Source organism: Myotis lucifugus, unplaced genomic scaffold (genome assembly GCF_000147115.1).
Source record: "Myotis lucifugus unplaced genomic scaffold, Myoluc2.0 scaffold_56, whole genome shotgun sequence".
Taxonomy (NCBI): Eukaryota; Metazoa; Chordata; class Mammalia; order Chiroptera; family Vespertilionidae; genus Myotis; species Myotis lucifugus.
Window position 1 is genome coordinate 1,228,252 of NW_005871104.1, and position 20,627 is coordinate 1,248,878.

Sequence of the window (20,627 nt, forward strand, 5' to 3'; positions counted from 1 at the left end):
AAAGTGTAAACAGGATGGTGAAGCATCTGGAAATCCTGAATTGAGGTGGCAGAAGAATACGGTTTGCTTATCCTGGAACAGAGGCCTGGGAAGATAAAGGGGCCACTTGATCTTAAGGGTTATCTTGGGGCAAGGGGAGGAGTGCTGCTCTCTGGACGCAGGCTAAAACTGAAATTTCTGAAGGTGAGTGACAGGAGGGCTGATTTCTGTTCTGAGGAAGAGGGAGCTTCATCACCGTGCTGTCCAGTTTGGTTGGGAAGGGCTGCCTCCCCATGCTGGGACTTTCTGTCACAGCTTGGATGAGCCTGCCTCCCTCTGGGATCCATCCCACCACTTTTCTCCTCGCTTACTTTTCTCCTGTTGCACTGGCCTTCGCGCTAACGGGAATGCTCGGCCCCTGGATTTTGGCATGGCTGGCTCCTTGTCTTCAGGGCTCAGCCAAAATACCATTTCCAAGAACTCCGCTGACCATCCTTTTAAAATTTCCCCCTTTCTACCAGCAATCACTTCCCATCTGCCATCTTTCCTCTTCATACAGCTCTAATCAGTGACAGATATTTCTTGTTTATGTGTGAGATTTCGTTTTACTTTTTTTTTCTTTGTTCCCCACTAGAATGTCAAGTCCAGGAGGACTTGTCTTCCACATTCCATCTTCAGTTCCCAGGACAGGTGTAGAGCTGCCAGAGCCACTGTGTGTCAGGGACATCGGGGAAGGGATTCCTTCTTTGGGAGGGAAGCTACACTCAATAGATCCTATATTGCTCACTCATTCTTGCTGCCCAAGAGTACCTCAGTGTTACTATAGTTCCCATGTCTCTTTGCCTTATTGGAAAAACAATTTTTGAGATTTTAAAAGTCCTCAACACCAGCTCTTGGTTGGTTTAGAATCAGTGCTCTTTCTATCTAAGATAGCCCCCAAGCTCATGGGTTTGATTTACTCCCTCAGGACCTCTGTGGGCATTCTGTACATCTGCTGCCATTCAACTTTGGGTTCATGGGTACTAGCATGAGATTTGGCATCATTTATGTGACATATGTTTAGAATACACCAAAGAAAAAGTTTGGATGTTATGAATGAGACTTTATAGAACTTGTGTTTATTATTACAGATGATATTCTTTATTTCAGGAAAAAAATAAGATTATTGCCACATAGTATAAAACTCTGGATGTTATTCATTAGTACAATTTGGTTTTGCAAGCATTCCAGTATACGGTCCTTTACAATAAGCCATAATGCTCTGCACACACAGTTCACAGCTAGAATGTCTTGGGGGCTCCTGGTGCTCTCAGTTCATTTATTTTGGCTTCTCAGTTATTTCTCAGTTGTAGGTGGCATGTAATAAAATAATATGCCTTAAAAATTACATTCTGAAGATTGCTTAACATGAAAAAAAGGATAAAAAATCTGTATATAATAGTAAATTTGGGTGTACATGAAAAGACTGGGAGAAGAGATGTAGGTGGTTTTTATTTATTAATTACTTTTGAGTATGTCAACATATTTTAAGAACAGGAAGTCAACACTTACAATCAGAAAAAAAGCTAGACACTATTTTTAAATATGCCAACTGGAATTTTAAAGAGGTATCTACATTTCAGATGCCATATAATAATAATAATAAAAAAGAAGATTGTGTGATGCATGATGGCAGAAAAGTGGGAATTGGTAAGGTCACACACAACAGCTCTGGCCCTAGCATCTTGTGAGGCACTGGAGAAGCATTTATTTAAGGCAGCATTTGACTAAGCTAATTCCGGACGTTTCTCTCAACTCCTGTGCAGTTGGTTTTAAGTTGCAGGAAAGATTTCTGGCTCAGACCAATGGAGGGAGTATACATAAACATGGGGTTTATTTTGTCAGGGATGTTCTTGAGAGACTCAGTTCTTTACTGATCTTCTTTTGCTTTTTTTGTGGCCATTTATTTACTTTTGAAAATAATCCCTGCAGACCCTCACTTGAGTGAAAAGAAGATCTGTTCTTACGGCAGGGATCAGTCGCTGACCAACGAGGCTCTAAGAATTGAGTATGACTTCGGTTACTGCTGTTTTTAACCTACCAGCCGATTGGCTTCATTTCCATAAGTGATGGATGTTGCTTCAAATATTTTCAGAAATTCCCAGCCGTGGCATGAATAATGTTGCTCCCCACCCTCCAGTTTCTTTTTTTCTTTTTCTTGCGTTTAAGTGGGGCTCATGATGATGGACTTTCTTACCCATTACCTTGAATCTTACAGAAACTTAGGGACGAGTGACTGGAAGAGGTTCGAATTGATTCGGCTCATCCCTTTAAGTGAATGCATGAGAAGAGAGGAGATTTACAGTTAAGGTCCCAAATGAGAGCTGGATGTTAAAGTTTTTGTTGAGGATTTAGGAAGGCTGAAGCTAAAACTGAGTGTCATCTTGGAGGTTAATCCACCCGGCTCTGGAATGCGTCTTGCTGCCTGTGATGCTGACACGGCGGAACAGCTGAGGGTGAGAGGCCCTGAGCTCGCCTCTGTGCAGGCGTTGGAGGTGTAATGATGGCCATGCCAGGGTTCTGGGGCAAAGGTGTTTGTGTCCTGAGCCATGCATGCAGTGGAAACACAGGATGCTCCATGGGCTGGGACCGAAGGGGAGCTGGGACAGGCAACTGGGCAATTAGAAATGTCACTTGACTATATTGCAAAGCATGAAGCAACAACCCTTTTAAAGTTCAAGCTGATAATGTGGGCTGAAAAAAAGCATGGCAGTGTGGGATTCAAGGGTGAGAGGGTTTTCTCTTGTTCTTCTAAAAGTGAAAAGTGTTCAGTTGCACCAAAGAGAACCACACCAATATGGTGGCCAAATACATGGCCAGTGGAAACCATGGGAGGTGATTCCTTTCCACATGATGGTCTTGTCTCCAAACTCTGACTCAAGATCCTCATTTCTGTACCTGAGAGCCAGGGTGAGGAGGCAGGCAGGGAAAAATCACCTTTCACCCTCTGAATCGTGATAAGCTAGATACCAGTTGTGTAGTGAACAAGAACATGAACTTTGGTCTAGTCAGACCTGGGTTTGAATTCAAGTTCTTGCACTATATTTGTGACCTCAGACAAATGGACTGCTAAGACTATTGACCTTAATAGTTACTACCTTAGGGTTGTTGTGAGGATTAAATGAAATACTATCATAAAAGTGCTCAGCAAATGATCTTGCACATAGTAAGCACTCAAATAATAGTAATGCTAATAAGAAGAACAAAAATAATAGTAATCATGATGATATTATCATGATAGCAGCAGAAGTAGAAGTATTATTACCAGTACTGTAGGAGTTTATTCATCAATATTTGTCCTATTTTTCTGAAAGTCCTAAAGTAAAAAATTTGATCCATATCCATTTACTACCATACAATTAATAATTGTGATGCATAAACAAGATTCTGCCAAACACTGTGGAGGAAACAGGATTGTGTAAAATATGATCCCTCCTGAGAGATGCTTATAATCAGAGAAGACATGTAAATGCAGATAACCAATTACAAGGTGCTAAGGGACCAGTATGGCATAAATCATGGCTGTGAGAATTTAGATAGGGTGGTTTTGGCCAATATGATCAAGGAGGCTTTGGCATTGGCCTTGAAGAATGGATTTGATTTCTTTTCAGTAAACAAAATTCCAGGCAGTGGGAACAGTATGTACAGAGGCTTGGAAATGGGAAATAACAGACTTTCAGAGAATGGTGAGGCATTTGACCAAAGGTTAAGTGAAGGGCATCTTTGGAGGAAAAGGTGAACTAGTGAGTTTCAGCTGGGAATGACCCCAATTGTGGTCACTGAGATTAGGCAAAGCGTCAACCCTAATAATCCCTTCAGGTGTTCACGGCCAAGTGAACCAGCCAGACTTAGGCATGGATAACCTAAGTACAAAATGACCTTGGTAAGAACCATAGAAAGACACTCACAGATCTTGAATGCCTTAGGTGTATGGAGGAGTGAGGCATTAACTCCAAATGGGAGAATCTGGGCAGTCTATTGGAAGGGGAAGAATCTTAATCTGACTGGATGGATGGAGGGACTTAAAGAGGGAAAGAAAGACCTTACAGGCCAAAGAAATGATTGAGCTAAAGCTTGGAGGTTGGAGAAGATTCTTATTTCCCAGTGAACGTGGGCCATATTATGTTTGAGGGCTCACAAGGTTATTCTATTTGGGGATAAAGACCAAAGAGTTTCTTGCCTGTCACTTGGATAAAATAGAGGACAGATGAGAAAGACCTCTTCACATTCCAACTGAGATGTGTCTCTTGTAGGGAAATGGAATGGGCAGATTCTTCCCTTGATAGACAAACATGGGGGAGGGGGATTGCTGTGGATGTCTCTTAGGCCACCAGCGTGTCCCAGGCAGGAGAAGCCTGCCTGTATCTGCTGTGCCTGGAGCTTACTGTCTAAGGGGTCAGGACAACCGCCCATTTGATCCATCGTCTCATGTCACACACTAGCCCCACCCCTGATCTCATCAGGAAGGGTTTACCTTCCACTCACAATGAACAAACTACTACACATTTTCCATTTAAGCCAAAGATCCTTTCCTTTCCTCTGAGCCCCCATCTTCCGGACCAGGCTGTGGACCATCTCAACATGAAATACTGAGGCACACTTCTTTATCTGTGTTTCAGAAAAAGAGAAGCAGAAATGTAGCCTCTACTAAATGTTTGTCATTTAAGCCTGTTTTTTTTTTTACATTACTGTTATGCTGTCTAAAAGAAAAATAATCAGGAGATGCCCCGCTGAGTGCCTTCCAGATTGGCTATTTAATGATGACTTTGTTATCTAATGATGACTTGATTTTGAGAGGTGTGTGTGCACTGGGCATGCTCCTCCCATCCTCTTGAGCAAATGGGTTAGAAGAAGCATTACCTGAGAAGGTAGCATGTGTCAGGTGGGCCTGCTGTTCTCTTTAAAGAATTGAGGTGTCTCAGCTTCTGAATTTCTGAGGCACCCGAACTAATGCTAGTTTACCACTAGTTGGCACCCAGTGTAATGCCAGTGTCGTGTTACAATTAATAGTCATTCTGGTGACTGTCATCACTTACTCTGAACAGGGGATCTCCACAAAAGTATGACACCATTACGCCTGCTAATTCAAAGGCATTGTGTGAGCTATGACAGACCCTGGTTGATTTGCCTTTTATGCTTATTCAAATGAATAAAGTCTAGCAATTTAAATGGAGTGGAGGGAGAAGAAATTTTAACACATTTCTGTAGATAAGCCCAGGAAGGGTCAACTTGGAAAAAAAAGTTGTGTTAAGGAGAGTAATTAAACAGAGGCAGAGAGATTGAATATTAGTGCTTTTACAGAGTGAACGAGGATAAATTCTGTTAATTATATGCCTTTCTCAGTACTAATGTGATAATAAAGTACTCTAATTCTGGAGAGGCTTGTCACAATCTCAGCTAAAACATTGACCCTTCCACTAGGTGAGACCAAAATGCAACTTATAACGCTTTCTAGCAAAAAGCAAGAAATCAGAGTTAAGTGGATTTTTTTTCTCCCACTCTCAGTGTGTTTAGCATAGAAAACTGCTACCCAACACCATCGTGAGACTGTTGGTGAATGGACTGTCTCACTTGAGGCACGGAAGCACTTATGCTTGCTTTTATGTGTAGTTCCTAAGGGAAGAAATGTGAGCAATTCAAAGAGTATAAATAGCCCAGTGCAGGATTCTAGTACAACGATTAACAGCATCAAAAAGATTACCCTCAGAATGCTGGTGACATTTCAGTCTTTGAAACTTTAATCTTATAAACTTATGTCATTGTGAATGAGTGAGAACTTGTGTGAGGGCAACAGAGAAACAAAACTGGATGGTTTGCAGCATTATAATTATGGTGGGAGCACAGAGGAGATAATTTAGGGACATTTCTTTGGGAGAGTCAGGGCAGTGCCCTAATGCAGGTGATATTTGAACTTGGCTTTGATTAGTGTCTAGTTGTTCAGGTGAGAAGGGATAGAAAAGGGAAAGAGGAGGTGTGCCAGGAGAAGTGGTTTATTGTGGATGCAACATAAACTCGGAGGCAGAGAGTGGAAGTAAGGAATAGGTTTGGTTCAGGTCATGAAGGAAAAGGAGTGCTTTGGGGAAAGGAGACATTTTTTAACAAATTAAAATAGGCATGAATACATGTTGATTGCTGCATCCCCAGTAGCATAAAAACCTAGTTCCCTTGAGAGCTCCTTTGAACTTCAGTTAAGCCATTCATCCAATGGGGGTGATTCTACCCACCCTGACCCATTTTTCAAGAGTTTTATTTGAAGATCAATTGAAAAAAAGTTAAAAAATAAATTATTTTTAAAGCAAATCAGAGTTTCAAAAGTATAGCCTGTTACTTTTTATTTATTGATTTAGTGATGAATTATTGCTAATAGAACCTAGCACAAGTGTGAATACTTATTTTTCACCCAAGGAAGTTTATCCCAGTAACAGAAGCCTGCTACTTTCATACAGTTGCACTTTTCACTTGATCCAAGGTTAAGCAGTGAGCCCTACCCTACAGTCTTGCTCTCTGTTATGAATAATATCCTCGCCCCAGGTCTTGGTTCTGCTACATATGGTGTGTATGGGACCTGGGGCTCAGCTCTTTTACTAACCTTTCTGGCCTCAGTATACTCATCTGGGAAATAGGTATATTAATAGGACCAACTAACGGGGTATATAGGGTTCATTGGAATGATTCCTATAAATGCCCAGTGCCTGGCACATGCTGAGTGAGTAGAGGCTTTCTATGTGAAAATGTGAGTGATTCCAATGCCAGTGAGGCCTGGCCCGACTCACATGTCCTCCCATTAAATGTAAGAAGGTATAAAATTTGCTTGTACTGGGTTGACGGTGGTGTCTTCTTTCATAAAGTCTCAAATTGTAGATTTTTCAGGCCATAGATTCTTATAAAATTATGTCATTGTGAATGAGTGGGAACTTGTGTGAGGGCAACTGACATTCATTCTTCAGATTATACAGTTTCTAGTACTGTCTTTGGTTTTACATGCAGCCTCGTTCACCCATTGAAGCTACCTGCCTGGATATCTATCTATCTATTTATCTGTCATCTAGTTAGCTACCTACCTACCTACCTACCTACCTACTTATTTATCTATGTATTAATGTTGGTGACTTGAGAGAAGGCCATAGGATGTTGAAGTTTTATAACCTACAAGTTACCAGGGCTCAATAGAATAGAATATTTTCTCTTTTACACACATCCTATTTTAGGATTCTCTGTTTTGCTACCTTCTCAGCTTCATCATTCTGCCCACATCTCCATCTCCACTTGCCTCCACCTTTCTTGTAGGGCATTGTGTGACGTGAGCTCCCTGTACCTTCTCTCCTCCCCACCTCTCAAAATTTCCTTGCCCTGTGATCTCTGTTAGGTGGGATACTAGTAGATTATATTCTCTTAGGATTCATCTCTAAGAGTAGAATTTTCCAGCAAACTCAGTCTCACATTTTTCCAGGTTCAACTCTAGTAGAACAAAATCCATTTCTGGTTTTAATCACTCAGATAAAAATCCTGCAGCTTGGATTGGGCCTGATTGGATTGCCTTGGGTCATATACCCATCTCTAAAGCAGGCCGGCCTGGATCACAGGTGCCGTCTGGCCCAAGTGTAGAATGAGTTCATGCCACTGAAATACAAGGACTCTTGGGTGGGAGCCAGGAAGTTCTCCAATAGGACAGTGGAGGTCTGTTACAAAGTGGGGGAAATGGGTTCTGGGCAGTCAACTCACAGACTCCTTCCATAATCTTGTGAAAACTGTGGACTCATTCAACAGAAAAAAAATTGTGTGCAAAAATTTGGGTACAGTGTTGAGGTCTTCAAGAACCCCAAGCAGACCATTCATGGACGTCAGGGTAAGACTATCTGGACTAGATAAATCCTAAAGTCTCATCCCATTCTAGCATTCTTTGTTTTATTAACCAGTTTCGAGATAAGATAAAAGCCTCTTTGGAGTTTTGTTTCCCACATTTCTGCTTTTAAACTGAAGTTGTTTAAGAGTGACGTGGAGTGGGGAGCAGGGAAGGGCAAAGGGGTATGACCTGGGAGCTACAAAGCACCTCTGAAAGTCTAAATTATATCATTGTTGGTCAACAATATTGTTTTAGTTTCATTTTCCATCAGCCTCCTTATGATATCATAAGAAATAATGCATAATAAAGTGTCAGACTCTATTTTGCATTATGATTTAAAAGTGATAAATTTCTTCTTATATTTTTATGGACTAGAACACACAGACTTATTGGATCACCCATAATATAAACTGGAATAATTTGGAGCTCATGAGATTATTGTCATTGCTCTGTGGGCATGAGGCTCACTGGTCATTTTCATTTGGAGGCTGATCCTGAGCTTTAAATCCAAATTAAGGAGTCACTTGTTTTTGTCTGAACTCTGCTTGGGTGGTGTGTTGGAACGCAGTGGTTTTTCTCGATGAAAGCCATTGCTCAAATTAAATTCATTATCCCCAATGGTGCATGAGCCGGAGGATGGGAGGCAACACATGGTGATGCTGAGATTGGGACCAGGGAGGATGTGTCCAAGAAAGTGAACAGACAAATGGAAAGAGATTTTTTAAAGGGCAGTGATGATTTAAATTGCTCCCAAAAGAATTTTCATCCTTAGCAAGTTTGCTTTTCTTTTGGAGGAACAGCTTTTTCTACTGATGCTTTTTCTTTCTTTATTTCTTTTTTGGTAGAAAAATGGGCTTGTTTCTTTTCCTTGAAGCAAAAATTTGCCAAATATCAGCTTTCTTTGGCAACCAAGAAACTCCTTTCTTTCTCTGTGGATCATGCTGGGGGTGAGGTGGGATGAGTGAGGGAATTTAATTTTTCAGAGGTGATTTGACATGTGTTTTTGCACTAAGTCTCAGTGACATGATTAGATGGCCATCCCTTCTCTGAAGTTCACTATTTCTGGTACAAAATGTTATCATTGTATTTATCACACGGTATTGACATGACTGTTGTTTTTTTAAAAATTAGATATTCATTCTTAAGATTTAGTGTACATCAAAAAGGTTTGCACACCTTACCCCCTAACCTTCTTCCACCAGGACAAGTTTCCAGACAAATCTGACACAGGGAATCTGAGAACTATACTTTGGTGAATTTCTATAAGGACAGGGAGGACGTTGCCTCTCTACTTGTACTTAGCATGTTGTTGGTGATTAGAAAATACTTACTGAGTGAGGGGTGGACTGAAGGAAGAAATGGATGACTTAAGGAAATAATCTGAACCAAGAAATGGCAAACCATCAAGCACTTTCGGCACTGGGTTTCAACAAAGTCATCAGAAGGGTCTGTAGAATTTTGGAGAGAGGACATCCATTTCATACTATTAGTCACATTGCTTTTTGTCCCTTTGGGTTATACTTAAATGTTTTAAAAACAATGGCAAGTTTAACCTAGACATAATATTTTAAATTTGAGGAATTTAATAATATTTTGACGTTGGGGAATTTTTAAGTAGGAAACTGAGGACACCAATGATGTGGAATCTTCCCAGTTGATATACTTTTATGAATTATGCATATGGGAAACTAGTAAATGATCTACATTTTACAGAGTGTGAGATGGATAACTCTTAACTGTTCTCGTTTAAATTAACTGGCAAATCTTAGAGCATGAAGACTTTGGCAAAGACACTTGTCATTTTTTAAAAATATATTTTATTGATTTTTTACAGAGGAAGGGAGAGGGATAGAGAGTTAGAAACATCGATGAGAGAGAAACATTGATCAGCTGCCTCCTGCACACCTCCTACTGGGGATATGCCCGCAACCAAGGTACATGCCCTTGACCGGAATCGAACCTGTGACTCTTCAGTCCGCAGGCCGACGCTCTATCCACTGAGTCAAACCGGTTAGGGTGACACTTTTCATTATTTATTCATTGTAAAATGGGGGCAACATTCTCTAGGTTCTATGCTGAATGATACTTCAATTTTTACAATAATAAAAGTATTGCTTTTTTCTTAAAGTAATGCCTATTTAGAGAAAATTCAGAAAATAAAAATATGGAAAGAGATAACTTTTTTTGCTATCAGAGTTAACTGCCATTAATATCTACAGTCAGTTTAAGTCAGATATTTATTTACTGTTTTTCATAGACAATCATACTAGGTGCTGTGGGAATAGAAAGGCACTTTAAGCATGTCCGTAGTGTCATGGAGGAGGCAAACGATGACTCAGCTAACTGGAATGCAGGATGTAAAGACCAGTGTGACAAGAGATGTAACAGAGTAGAGGAGGAAGTGATTAATTCTAGCTGGGGCACTTGGGAAGGTTTCATGGGCATATGCATTTATGCTGCACCTTGAAGGCTAAGGAGGGTCATGGGAAGTTGAGATAGTGTGGGACCCAGGAATGCGGCCTATAGTGAAGGCAGGAAGGAAGCTTCATGCTCAGGGCATAGGATGTAACTCCATGTAACTGAAGCAAAAATGCTGGAAGGTGAAGAGTAGAGGACCAATGTGCCTGGATAGGTATAATCTTGACATTCCTGATCCAGATCCTGACAGAATACCCACAACAGGTTATTACTTTTGAAGTATTCAACCTTACTTGGCAATTACTCAAATACTCTATCATCCTCAGAGTTAAAGAGTTTTCTTGAAAGTTCGATTTTAAGTGCTTTCCTTCTCCTTTACTTTTCTTTTGGAGAAAAACTTGAACCAAAGTCACAATGATAGTAATACAATTGGTGTTAAGGGGAAAGAATTAGTGACATGTTAGGTTCTCTGGGGATATTATTAGTTGAGTAAATGAATGACACTGAATGTTTATACTTCATAAAGTCTTGGAAAAAATAGGGAGGTGAGTGTCCAGAAAACCCCACATGTTTCACTTACTGTGGATTTGAACTTTCTGATCTCTATCTGGCATCTCTCACCTCCACAGAAGAAATTAATACTGAAACCTTTTGAGTCTTTAGGAGGGAAAGTGAAATTCTCACATCAGATTCTAAATGAATGTTTTAAAACCTTAAACATGTGAGCATTAAACAGCCTTTCATTTTCAACCTGTGGTTTTCTGTCTGCAAGAAAGGATTCAAAGATACTGACTTGTGTAACTGGTAAATACAGACAGTATTGACTCCTCCCAAGAGACCCATATCACATTGGGTTTGCTTTGGCTGTCATTCTCCAGCTTTGCTTTGGCTCTATGACCAGACCCACCAACTGGGCTCTCATTGTTGGTTAAAATACATTAGAAATAGGTGACAGAATACATTAGAAATAGGTGACAGTCATGAGAAAAATTGGAACACATTAAAATTTATAATTGGGAATATTGTGGTGACTTGTAGATGAATTTGATCGTGATGATAAGAGTATAGCCAGATATGATAATGGCCATACTCTCATAGTAGAACACAACATACAAAGGAATGAGTTTAGTGGATATAAGCTTTGGAGCCAAACCGCCTACATTCAAATCCCAGTTCTACCACTTACTAGATAGGAAACCTTGGGCAAATTACATAACTTCTCAGCATCGTTATCTATAAAATGAGAATAAAGATAGTGCTTCACAGGGTTGTAGTGAAGAGTAAATTAATTAATACATGTGAAGTCTTAGAACAGGGCATTGCACATGGTATACTCATGTGTTTGCTCTAATAACCACTAAGTTGAGGTATTGAGGTTCCTCCTACCTTGTGTTTTGTGCTTGGCTCTATTACTGAAGCAAAGTTACCACTGCACTTGCATTTTTCCATTGTGGGGAAGGGTTTGTACTAGTGACTCCGAGTTCTGAGGCCTGATGGCTGTCTCAATCCTATCCCCACATCGGCAGGAGCTCTGTGTCATGTGGTTCCTTGCAGATCATGTTGCTTGGAATGGAAACAGTTTAAGACACGTATGTCCTCAGTCTGTCTCCAGCCCCAAGAAAAATGGACCAACCCTTGTGTTTGTTATCTGCCTCATTCCTGCTGTATATCAAACTATTAGGATGATTCTAAATTTCTGAACAGGTAATGTTAGTTCCTTAATACATCGTGGCAAGAAGCACTGGCATTTGAGGAATATTTGTGAAAGAGTATCTCTGAAGATGAATGCCTTCTCTACCACACACAAGCCTATACTGCTTTGGATGAGTCAGACTTTCTCATCTAACTTTCCATCAAACCTTGCAGTAGTCAGTGTTAAGCTACAGCACTCTTGCTCTGACTTCCCTTCTCCCTTTTATTTCTAAAGAACTGCAATTTATTTTTCCCCATTGGCCATAATTTATTTGTCCTCTCCTCTCCCCTTTTACAATCCTGCTGCCTTTTCCTACCTTTCAGATCAACTTCTAGCATGAAGACAACTATTTGCAGTGGGTCCTTTTTCTGAAAACTATTTTTAAATTCTTTGGTCGGTTGCTATGCTATCCCAACACCTTTTTTTTTTAAGTTCTTGCCTCTAATTATGTTCTTTTATCAAGGGCAAACTCTGAGCTCTGAGGTAATGAATGCTTTTCAAGTTGATCATGTTCACCCCTTCAGGCTGAGAACACTTTCCAAAAATGCCCAAGATCTTAGGTACCTTGGCCAGGGGAAAAGGTAAACTCCTTGAAGTCAGTGGCCAATAATAGGGGTAGCCACATGCTCCCCCTTGGGATCCCCAAGATAGTGCCACAACTTGGTATCATTCCACTTTCCACTGTGGGAGGGAGAAGATTTGCTTCAACTACGTAGAATCCCTTCCCAGATCTCATTTCTTCCTCTTTCTTCCTTCCTCACCTCTCAAACATAACTGCACGGGTTTGAGTCAAGGCAGGTCCTCTCTCAGTAATGCATTTTAATATCAGAAAAGGAGAGAAAGTGGGCCTGGCAGTGAGCAACTTTTGCCCTCATACAGCCCGCCCCTGTGACATCTGTGGGATTTTGGCTGACTTCTGTGTATCATATTTTCACATGGATGAACTGTACTCTACCATTTCTGTGTACCAGGAACCCAAAACAGTGTTGACATTGAAAATAGAGTTTTCTCTTTCTAGCTGTTTTAGCTTCTCTGTTTTCAAGGGCGACCTATTATTTTTCATGGCAGTGGCCATGGGACTCTTGTTTACCTCTCCATGGAGGGCTGTCCTGAGGCACTGATGGTATTTCTGAAGTAGCCCCTGGCAGCTCGGGTGGTCTGGGTAGACATAGCTGCTTTCTGGTTAAATATTTTAAATTTGGGAGAATTCCTGGACTCCTGGAAAGTCTTCCTTGGTTATATCTGGGCAGTAGATTTGGTCTTTGGAGGCAGACAGCTCTGTGCTTCATTGTCAAAGCAAAGATAATAATGCAGTTCATGGAAAGAGGCCCTTTGAATCATGAGGCATTTCCTTCTCACCCTCCAATGAGTGTCTGTGTGGGAGCAGCTGGAGCTTCACACAGAAGGGACCCCACAGTTGTCTCCACACAGCTGTTTCCAGCATCAGGTCAGTGTGAGTCTCCGTGTCCTGAATATGTTTGGGAAGGATCGTCTGCCACATAACCATCTGCAGGCATAAGTCAGAGGAACTTTCAGGGAGCCTTAAGACTGCAAATGGGGGATTTTATGTCTTGGTTTAGGTGTGTCTTGATGCTGTTCTTTTCCAGCCTGGACATTCTGAGAGCAGCTGAAAACATCCAAACGTGATTTTTCAGAATTTGGGTGGGAGAGGTAAAAACTCAACCTGCTCAGCCTGGATCTATCGCAATGCTTTGCATAATAATTAATGATGTACAAGCTGTTGCTTAATGGACGGTTTTACTGTGTGTGCCCTTCAGTTGTGACTAGCTGGAGTCCTCCATGATTTAAGCGGCTACCTCTCTTCTTTATGTGTGTCTTGGCCATTGGATCAAGCTGTTGGAGTCATACTTTCTCTCCTTGGTTTCTGCTTCCTCTTTCCTTTTTGTCGGTCATTCAATGAACGTATGCTTAACCTTCACATTCAAAGAGAGGAGAATATTTTTTGTATCTGAAAATCTCAACATTTCTGAGTGCTAGGCAGTGACCAGTTTACAGGGATAAATGATGAAAATAATTATTACTCTTTCTATGCTTGTTGCTATTTAAACACTCCACATATGACTCATTTAATTATCAATAATCCTCTAAAGTAGGGCCTGTTACCCCCTCCCCCCTTTTACAGGTGAGAAAATCGAGGCACAGAGAAGTAAAATAACTTGTCTAAAGTCACACAATTAATTCAACAGTGAAGCTAGAATCATGATGAAAACCACACAGTAGTCCTGGGAGAGAGATAGTGTTATTCCCACATTTTAATGAGGCCACTGAGGGAGGGTCAAGGGAATTGTCTAAATTTACCCAGGCTTGTCTTATCTCCAACCCTAGCTCTTGTCCAGTATACTCCACTACTGTCTGTATTGCAGAGGTCCTGGATTCTGTTTAGTTGAACAGATATTTACTGGAAACCCACTGGGTTGTGAGTCCTGTGCCATGTGCTGGTTATATAGAATTGGCTTTTTGTTTTTTACATCCTTATATAGATCAGTCAGATCCTGGTGGCTAATTCAGTGAATTTTCCTTTTGGGAAAGCTTGCAGGTACCTCTGGTGTCCAGTACCATGCTAGTCACATGGAAGCTACCTAATATACTGAATAACTATTGGTTAATAAAATGTGATATCAGTTAACCATGAATAAACAGTTTTGTTCTAGCAACCTCTGTGTTCGATTCAGTTAATGTTTACTGATAGGCTGATGTCTTACATTCGCCTGACCGACGAACCTAAACACTATTTTTAATACGATGCCACACTTGGTTTTATGACCGTCACTTTCCTAATTGAGGTAGTAGACTAAAAATGTTCAATGTCAAAGTATGGAGCTCTTTTTGGGTTGATTTTGAAAAGCTAACATTATATTGGAAAACCCAAACAACTAGTAGTGAAGGATGCTAATTCTAGCTCTTATAACTAATAAAACTGTGTACCTGTTACCACATCTGCTCTCTCTCAATTTTCTCATATGCACAATGAGGAAATTAGACTAAGGGATGGTTAAGATCACTTGTTAAGTCCTCTAATTCATGGAAAAAACCAGATAGTATAAAGAGTCCTTTTTAGTAATGCTATGTATTAGTTTAGTTTTGGCTGCAGGAAGTATCTTAATTTTATTGTCTTATATTCTTGCCTTTTAAATAGGTTGATAATTTCTGGCACACCTAATTTATATGACTTCTGTGAGGGTTCAATGAGATACTGGGGATACACGTGCTTTGAATAGTATAACACACGTAGGAACACAAGATGGCATTATTCATATCGAAAGTTAACGATAAAGTGTCAGGTTTCTCACCACTCTTCCCCCCAGCCCCAAAAGACTGGAGTTGGGTCCGGGTTGGGCTATTTCTCAGAGTTTATGGAACTCTTTGGGACTGTACAGGGTCAATAGGGGCTTTGTCCTGCTGCAGGTCCGTTTCCCACGGTTGGGGCAAGGCTGCCACACTTTCTCCTGACACACTTTATCAAACACACCCGCCACACAAACTGGGGTAATTCGCCAGACAAAAGTGAGGTTTTCAGTTACAAGAACCTCCGCTTTGTGAAAAGCCCCCTCGGAATCTGAGCCCTTTCCCCTGGGCCAGCAGACGTGTCTCCCCGGCTTTACAAATGCCTTAAAAGCTGCCCGATAAAAACTACCCCGAATTTGTGTGCCATGTCTAACTCTGTCTGTTGGTGTGGGATATTTTTAACTCCTGCTTCTAATTCCTCTTGGTTCCTTTAAGGAAGCGCGATCATAAGGGTCAGGCCCTTGGCATCTACTTAGGGGAAAACTTTGAAAGAATTTCTGAGGCTCCCCCTGGGGTAGAGCTGGCTCTCCCCAGAAGAATCGGCCTTTCAGAGCGTCTTTGCCACATAAGGGCTTGAGCTGGGCCCCAGGCACCAGTTGACGCTGTCTCTCCCCCACGACAGATGGTCAGGGCTTCAATTTCAGCAAGGGATCCTCTGTGGAGCTTCTGCCAGCATGCCGAGTGACAGGGCAGCTTAGGGTAACGGGGATCCGGTGTGTGCCCGGCATAGCTTTTGTGCTAACGATGGGCTGCTGACAGGCGCCTTGCCCCTGCTCATCCTGGAGGCAGATCCCCGCTCCCTTGATTCTGTTTCTCTCTGGCAAAGCTGCGTCCTGTTTGCCTGTCTTTCAGAACCCATTTTGGCACCAGATGGACCCCCTCATGGTGGCTAGCAGTTGTCTGACTTGAGGATGCCAGAGGGTGTGCTGACAGCTCCTTCTAACATAACCTGAATCTGGCTGTCGGCTCTGGGCTCAAATGGCTTAAACACACACAGGCGGCAAATATTATCAACCCTGGGGAACAAGGGAGGGGAGAGAATGGCAGTGCCCGCTCCTACAATATTTACGTTGCTAGTGTAGAGATAATACTAATAATTCCTCTTGCTTGTACAATTACTCATATTTACTCTTAGTACAATTGCTGTTGATAGTACAATTAGTGTTCATATCAGTACTGCACTACTTCTGTTATTACTAAAACTACTATAGCATAATGGCTAAGAATGCAGGCTCCATCCAAATTTGAGTTCTACTCTTTCACGAAAGTATGTGTACCAGGGTGGGATTTTTACGCCACTGTAGACTTCAAGTGGGGGAAAGATGAAGAAGGGAAAATTTCTTTAAAATTTTTTTTCATTTTATTTTATTTTTTTCATCACCTTTTATCCCTCCTGTACCCTCTTCCACCTCCACCCACCCCTCCCCCACACACAATCAGTATACTGTTGTCCATGTCAATGAGTTTTTTCTCTTTCTTTTTCTTTTTTGCTCAATCCTTCCACCTCCCCAGCCTCCCTGCCCTCTATACTTACAAGAATTTCACTGACTAGCATTTTAATGCATTCTGATATTTTGGTAAATTATTTGAGTCTGAAATCCACAGGCCTAAGTGAAAGGGAATGAAAATCTTAAGGTTGCTTTTAAAATTGTTCTTTTCCCAAACCTGGGCAGGTGTGGAACATGCAGGTGGCCAACATGAATGCTCTAGAAGGCTGCCTTTGATATCTGCTTCCTTTACCTGATGGATTTTAACAAACCACTGCGACATAAGAAATAACTCAGAAAGCTATAGGGTGACCATCGAATTTAGAACGCTTTTGCAAGTTAAAGTGGGCACTATTAATACACTAATACAGCAGGAGGCAACTGGAATTGTTTCTGGCAAGGTGGGACCTTTGGTCACCCTAGCAAGTAAAGCCCCTGGGCCTCACGTATAGGCAATCTTTGAGAAGCCAAAGGACTTTAGTCAGTATGTGAATCTTACCTACTTCTCATGGGTACTACTAAACTAGGGTATTTTATTTGGAGATGCTAAGTTAAAAAGTGTCTACTGTTTCCTTGTGGTCATTCAGCATGTATTTTGCTGGTTCATAATCTGTGACTTTACAGGGCTTGACTTACATGTTATTAGGGACCGTGAGTAATTCTCAGGCAATTATACTCAATTGGAACCTACCTTAAATGGGGTGAAGACTTTCTCTCTGCCTGAGTGAGAACCCTTCCTTGGGGGCTTAATGCTTTTGTGAGAGCTGCTGGCAGTACTGAGAGCCGTCCATCCAGTTGGGATGCCAAGCAAAGGCTAAAGCTTTCAAAGAAATACTGGTTCTAACACCATTCTGAATATTTCAGAAAACTGGCCTAGGATACACCGCCCAGAAGCGACTTACTACTTTTTTTCTTTCTGTGTCAGGACTGAAATGCTAACCACGATCATTTCTTTCTTCACAGGTTCTTCTTGAAATTTTTCCTCAAATGTAACCAAAATTGCCTAAAGAATGCCGGAAACCCACGTGATATGCGGAGATTCCAGGTGGGTCTGTCTTGTCTTTCTTAAATCTCAATAATGACATGAATATCAGGAGAGAAAAAAAAAAAAGACTGAGGCAGAATATAGAGAGTACGGTTGTTTCCCCAGAGTAGAGAGCAGGTGAGGTTCCTAGTCCCTCAGGTCTCTGCTGTCTAGGAGTTGTTGTTTTTATTAGAGAAGAATTGGGACCACAACACCTGTGTGTGCTGGTTGAGCCTAGGGTGGCTTCCAGAATGGACTCACAGGCTTACACTACTGCAGGTTAAGTTAAATACACAGAAACAATGAATTCTTTGCCTATAAGCTTACAACTGGAAAGCTGGTACATAAGAGCTTTGTTCTGTTTTTAGAATTTACTACCTTCTTCCTTCCTCTCTCTCTGTTCTTCTATCCTTGGAAATTGTTAGTAGCAATTATCATTAAAAATGGACCCCTTAAGAAGCAGGGTGCTTCTAGACTGACAGGGGTGACAGTTCTGTTTCAGAAATGTCCTTGTGCGGCTCATGTAAATGTCCTGAAGCATCCATCCGATCTGCCACCATTAAAAGCATGAGTGGTATGCTAACCTCACATAATTATGCATTTTCTAAAGGAAAAAGAACGTGAGAACAAACGTGGTAACTTCTGAGACACAGAATGGGAGTTGGGTTTTAGTAAAGGTGGTTAAGTTCTAGGTAGGTGCTTCTCAAACTGGAAAGTCAAGAATCCCCTGGGGATCTTGTTAAAATGCTAATTGAGGTCTGGGGGGAGGGGGTGCAGAAATTCTACATTTCTAACAAGCTCCCTAGTGATGCCAATGCCATGGCCATACTTGAGTAGCAAGGTACTAGCCCCCTCCCGTGTTGCTCTCTAATTTTATGGCTAACTCATTTGCATGGCCAATGTTAAATTTCCCATCAGAATCATGACCCGTATAGGTATGGCCATAAGGTCTGTATGGCGCTTATAGTATACTGTTAGGTATAGTCAGCTTTAAGTAGTTTGAAATGTATGATCTCTGAGAAGCTCTTGAAAATTTTAAACTGCACAGTCTCTGATGGAGAAAGGGAAGGGATGATGCTGAGCATTGATTTTTGAATGTCAAGATCTCTTAATCTCTAAGATGATTGTTTTTTAAAGGGGTGAGACTTATTGGTCTCATGAAAGAATGAATTCAGTGAAAAAAAGAAGACATTCTCTCCTGAGATATGAAGCATTTCTCTAAAATCATTTTGGCCTTGCCAACTTTTGTCTTAACAGAGATGATGGGGGAGAATCTTTAAATTCCTAGTTTCCCAGAAAATGTTTCTCCTGGCTAGATTCGGATCCCATTTTGGTAGACTTGGGCACTCTCATTCCCACACAGGACTTTTTGGGTTGCGTTGGAGTCACCTTTGAGGGCAAAACAACACATATGATGCCACTAAGTATGTGTTGCTAAGTGTCTTAAAACGTGAGGGTGAATTTTAGTATAAACTGTTTGGTAGTTTGCTTTGACCTTGAAAGGAGCCATATATCTCGTTTGTACAAGCTTGGGTTAGAAACGAAGCATCTCCAGGCACAAACCAATTCATATCTGAGAGACATGTCTAATGGCTTTTGAATACCAGGATCAACTTTGCTGTGTTTCTTAGGGAAGCAGAGCTAGAGATGGACTTTGGTGACATTGGGAGCCTAAAGAAAGAGCATTTGTGTAAGACTTCTGGGGACTTGTTTGCCCTCATAGGACCTGCTAGTAAAATGTCTGAAAGCCTTGAATTACAGGAATGTATCTCTTATGTGAGATGAGAAACCAATTCAGTCTGTTATTTTTGAGACTAGAAAGTTTTACTTTTCAGACAAAAGAGTTACTTTTTGTTTAATAGAAGACCTACTGAGATGAGGAGACATGAATTAGATTTCCGGAAAGCCTCAGTTTCCTCAACTGTAAAATAGAGTAAAAATGATGATTCTGCTTATTTTACAACATATGAAGGAAAGACAGCATTTTGCATGCATATGTAATTTATAAATGATAAAATAAAATGTAAGCCTTTGGAGAAAATACTTGCAGTAAACTAAAGCTGGGTCATTATTTCAGTACAGGGTTTCTCCAATTTGGGCACAATTCACATTTTAGACTGGTTAATCCTTTGTGGGGAGTGAGGGGTAGGGTGGGGGGAATGGTATGTCCTGTGTTTGCAGTTGTCACTGGCCTCTACCACTAGATGCCAGTAGAGATACTCCCCTCCCCCCCAGTCATGACAAACCAAGATGTCTCCAGGCCTTATCAAATGTCCCCTGGGTGGGGTGGGAGTGCAAAATTGTTGCTGGTTGAGAATCACTGGTTCAATCCTATACTTGATGACCTCTGGCGGACTCTTCTCGGGGACAGTGCTTTTATCTCAAAGAGCACACTCTTTGTCTAGGCATGAGATCTGCCTGACACACGTCATACTATCCTTCAAATACATAATGCTTTATCTGAACCATGACAACACTCTTTCCTATGATTCTCCAACTGGTCCTAAAGTAGGTGGATGTGTCTCAATAGGGGCAGCTACCTTGGCCACCACAGAGTCAGTGTTTGAGTTGAAGAAGAGCTGTATCTCTTTCTATCAGCAATGACAAATTCCTTACTGCATCTCAGATTTAACCTGCTTTGTTCCATCACTCACTCCTTCCTTCCTGGCAGAGGATGGAGGGAGCCTATGACAGAATGAATGCTGACTCCTTTAGTTTTGTATCTGTGTATGCTTACACATTTTATGAATTATCATTTTATGCAATTAGCACATGGTCTTATGCATGTAGGCACATGGGTATTTATGCAATCAGAGAATGGATGAATTGCCTCAATAG

At 41.2% G+C, this 20,627-nt stretch overlaps 1 protein-coding gene across 2 annotated transcripts in view; it reads left to right on the plus strand.

The window, feature by feature from the left end:
- The window catches only part of EBF1 (early B cell factor 1), a 385,315-nt gene that overhangs the window by 223,592 nt on the left and 141,096 nt on the right, over nucleotides 1-20,627 (plus strand). For both annotated transcript variants that reach the window (XR_002829372.1, XM_006089069.3), the window contains exon 7: nucleotides 17,729-17,810. Coding sequence is in view for 1 of the 2 variants with exons in the window: in XM_006089069.3 (XP_006089131.1) it covers nucleotides 17,729-17,810 (82 nt within the window). In the remaining variant the exon portion in view is untranslated. The remainder of the gene's footprint in view (nucleotides 1-17,728; nucleotides 17,811-20,627) is intronic.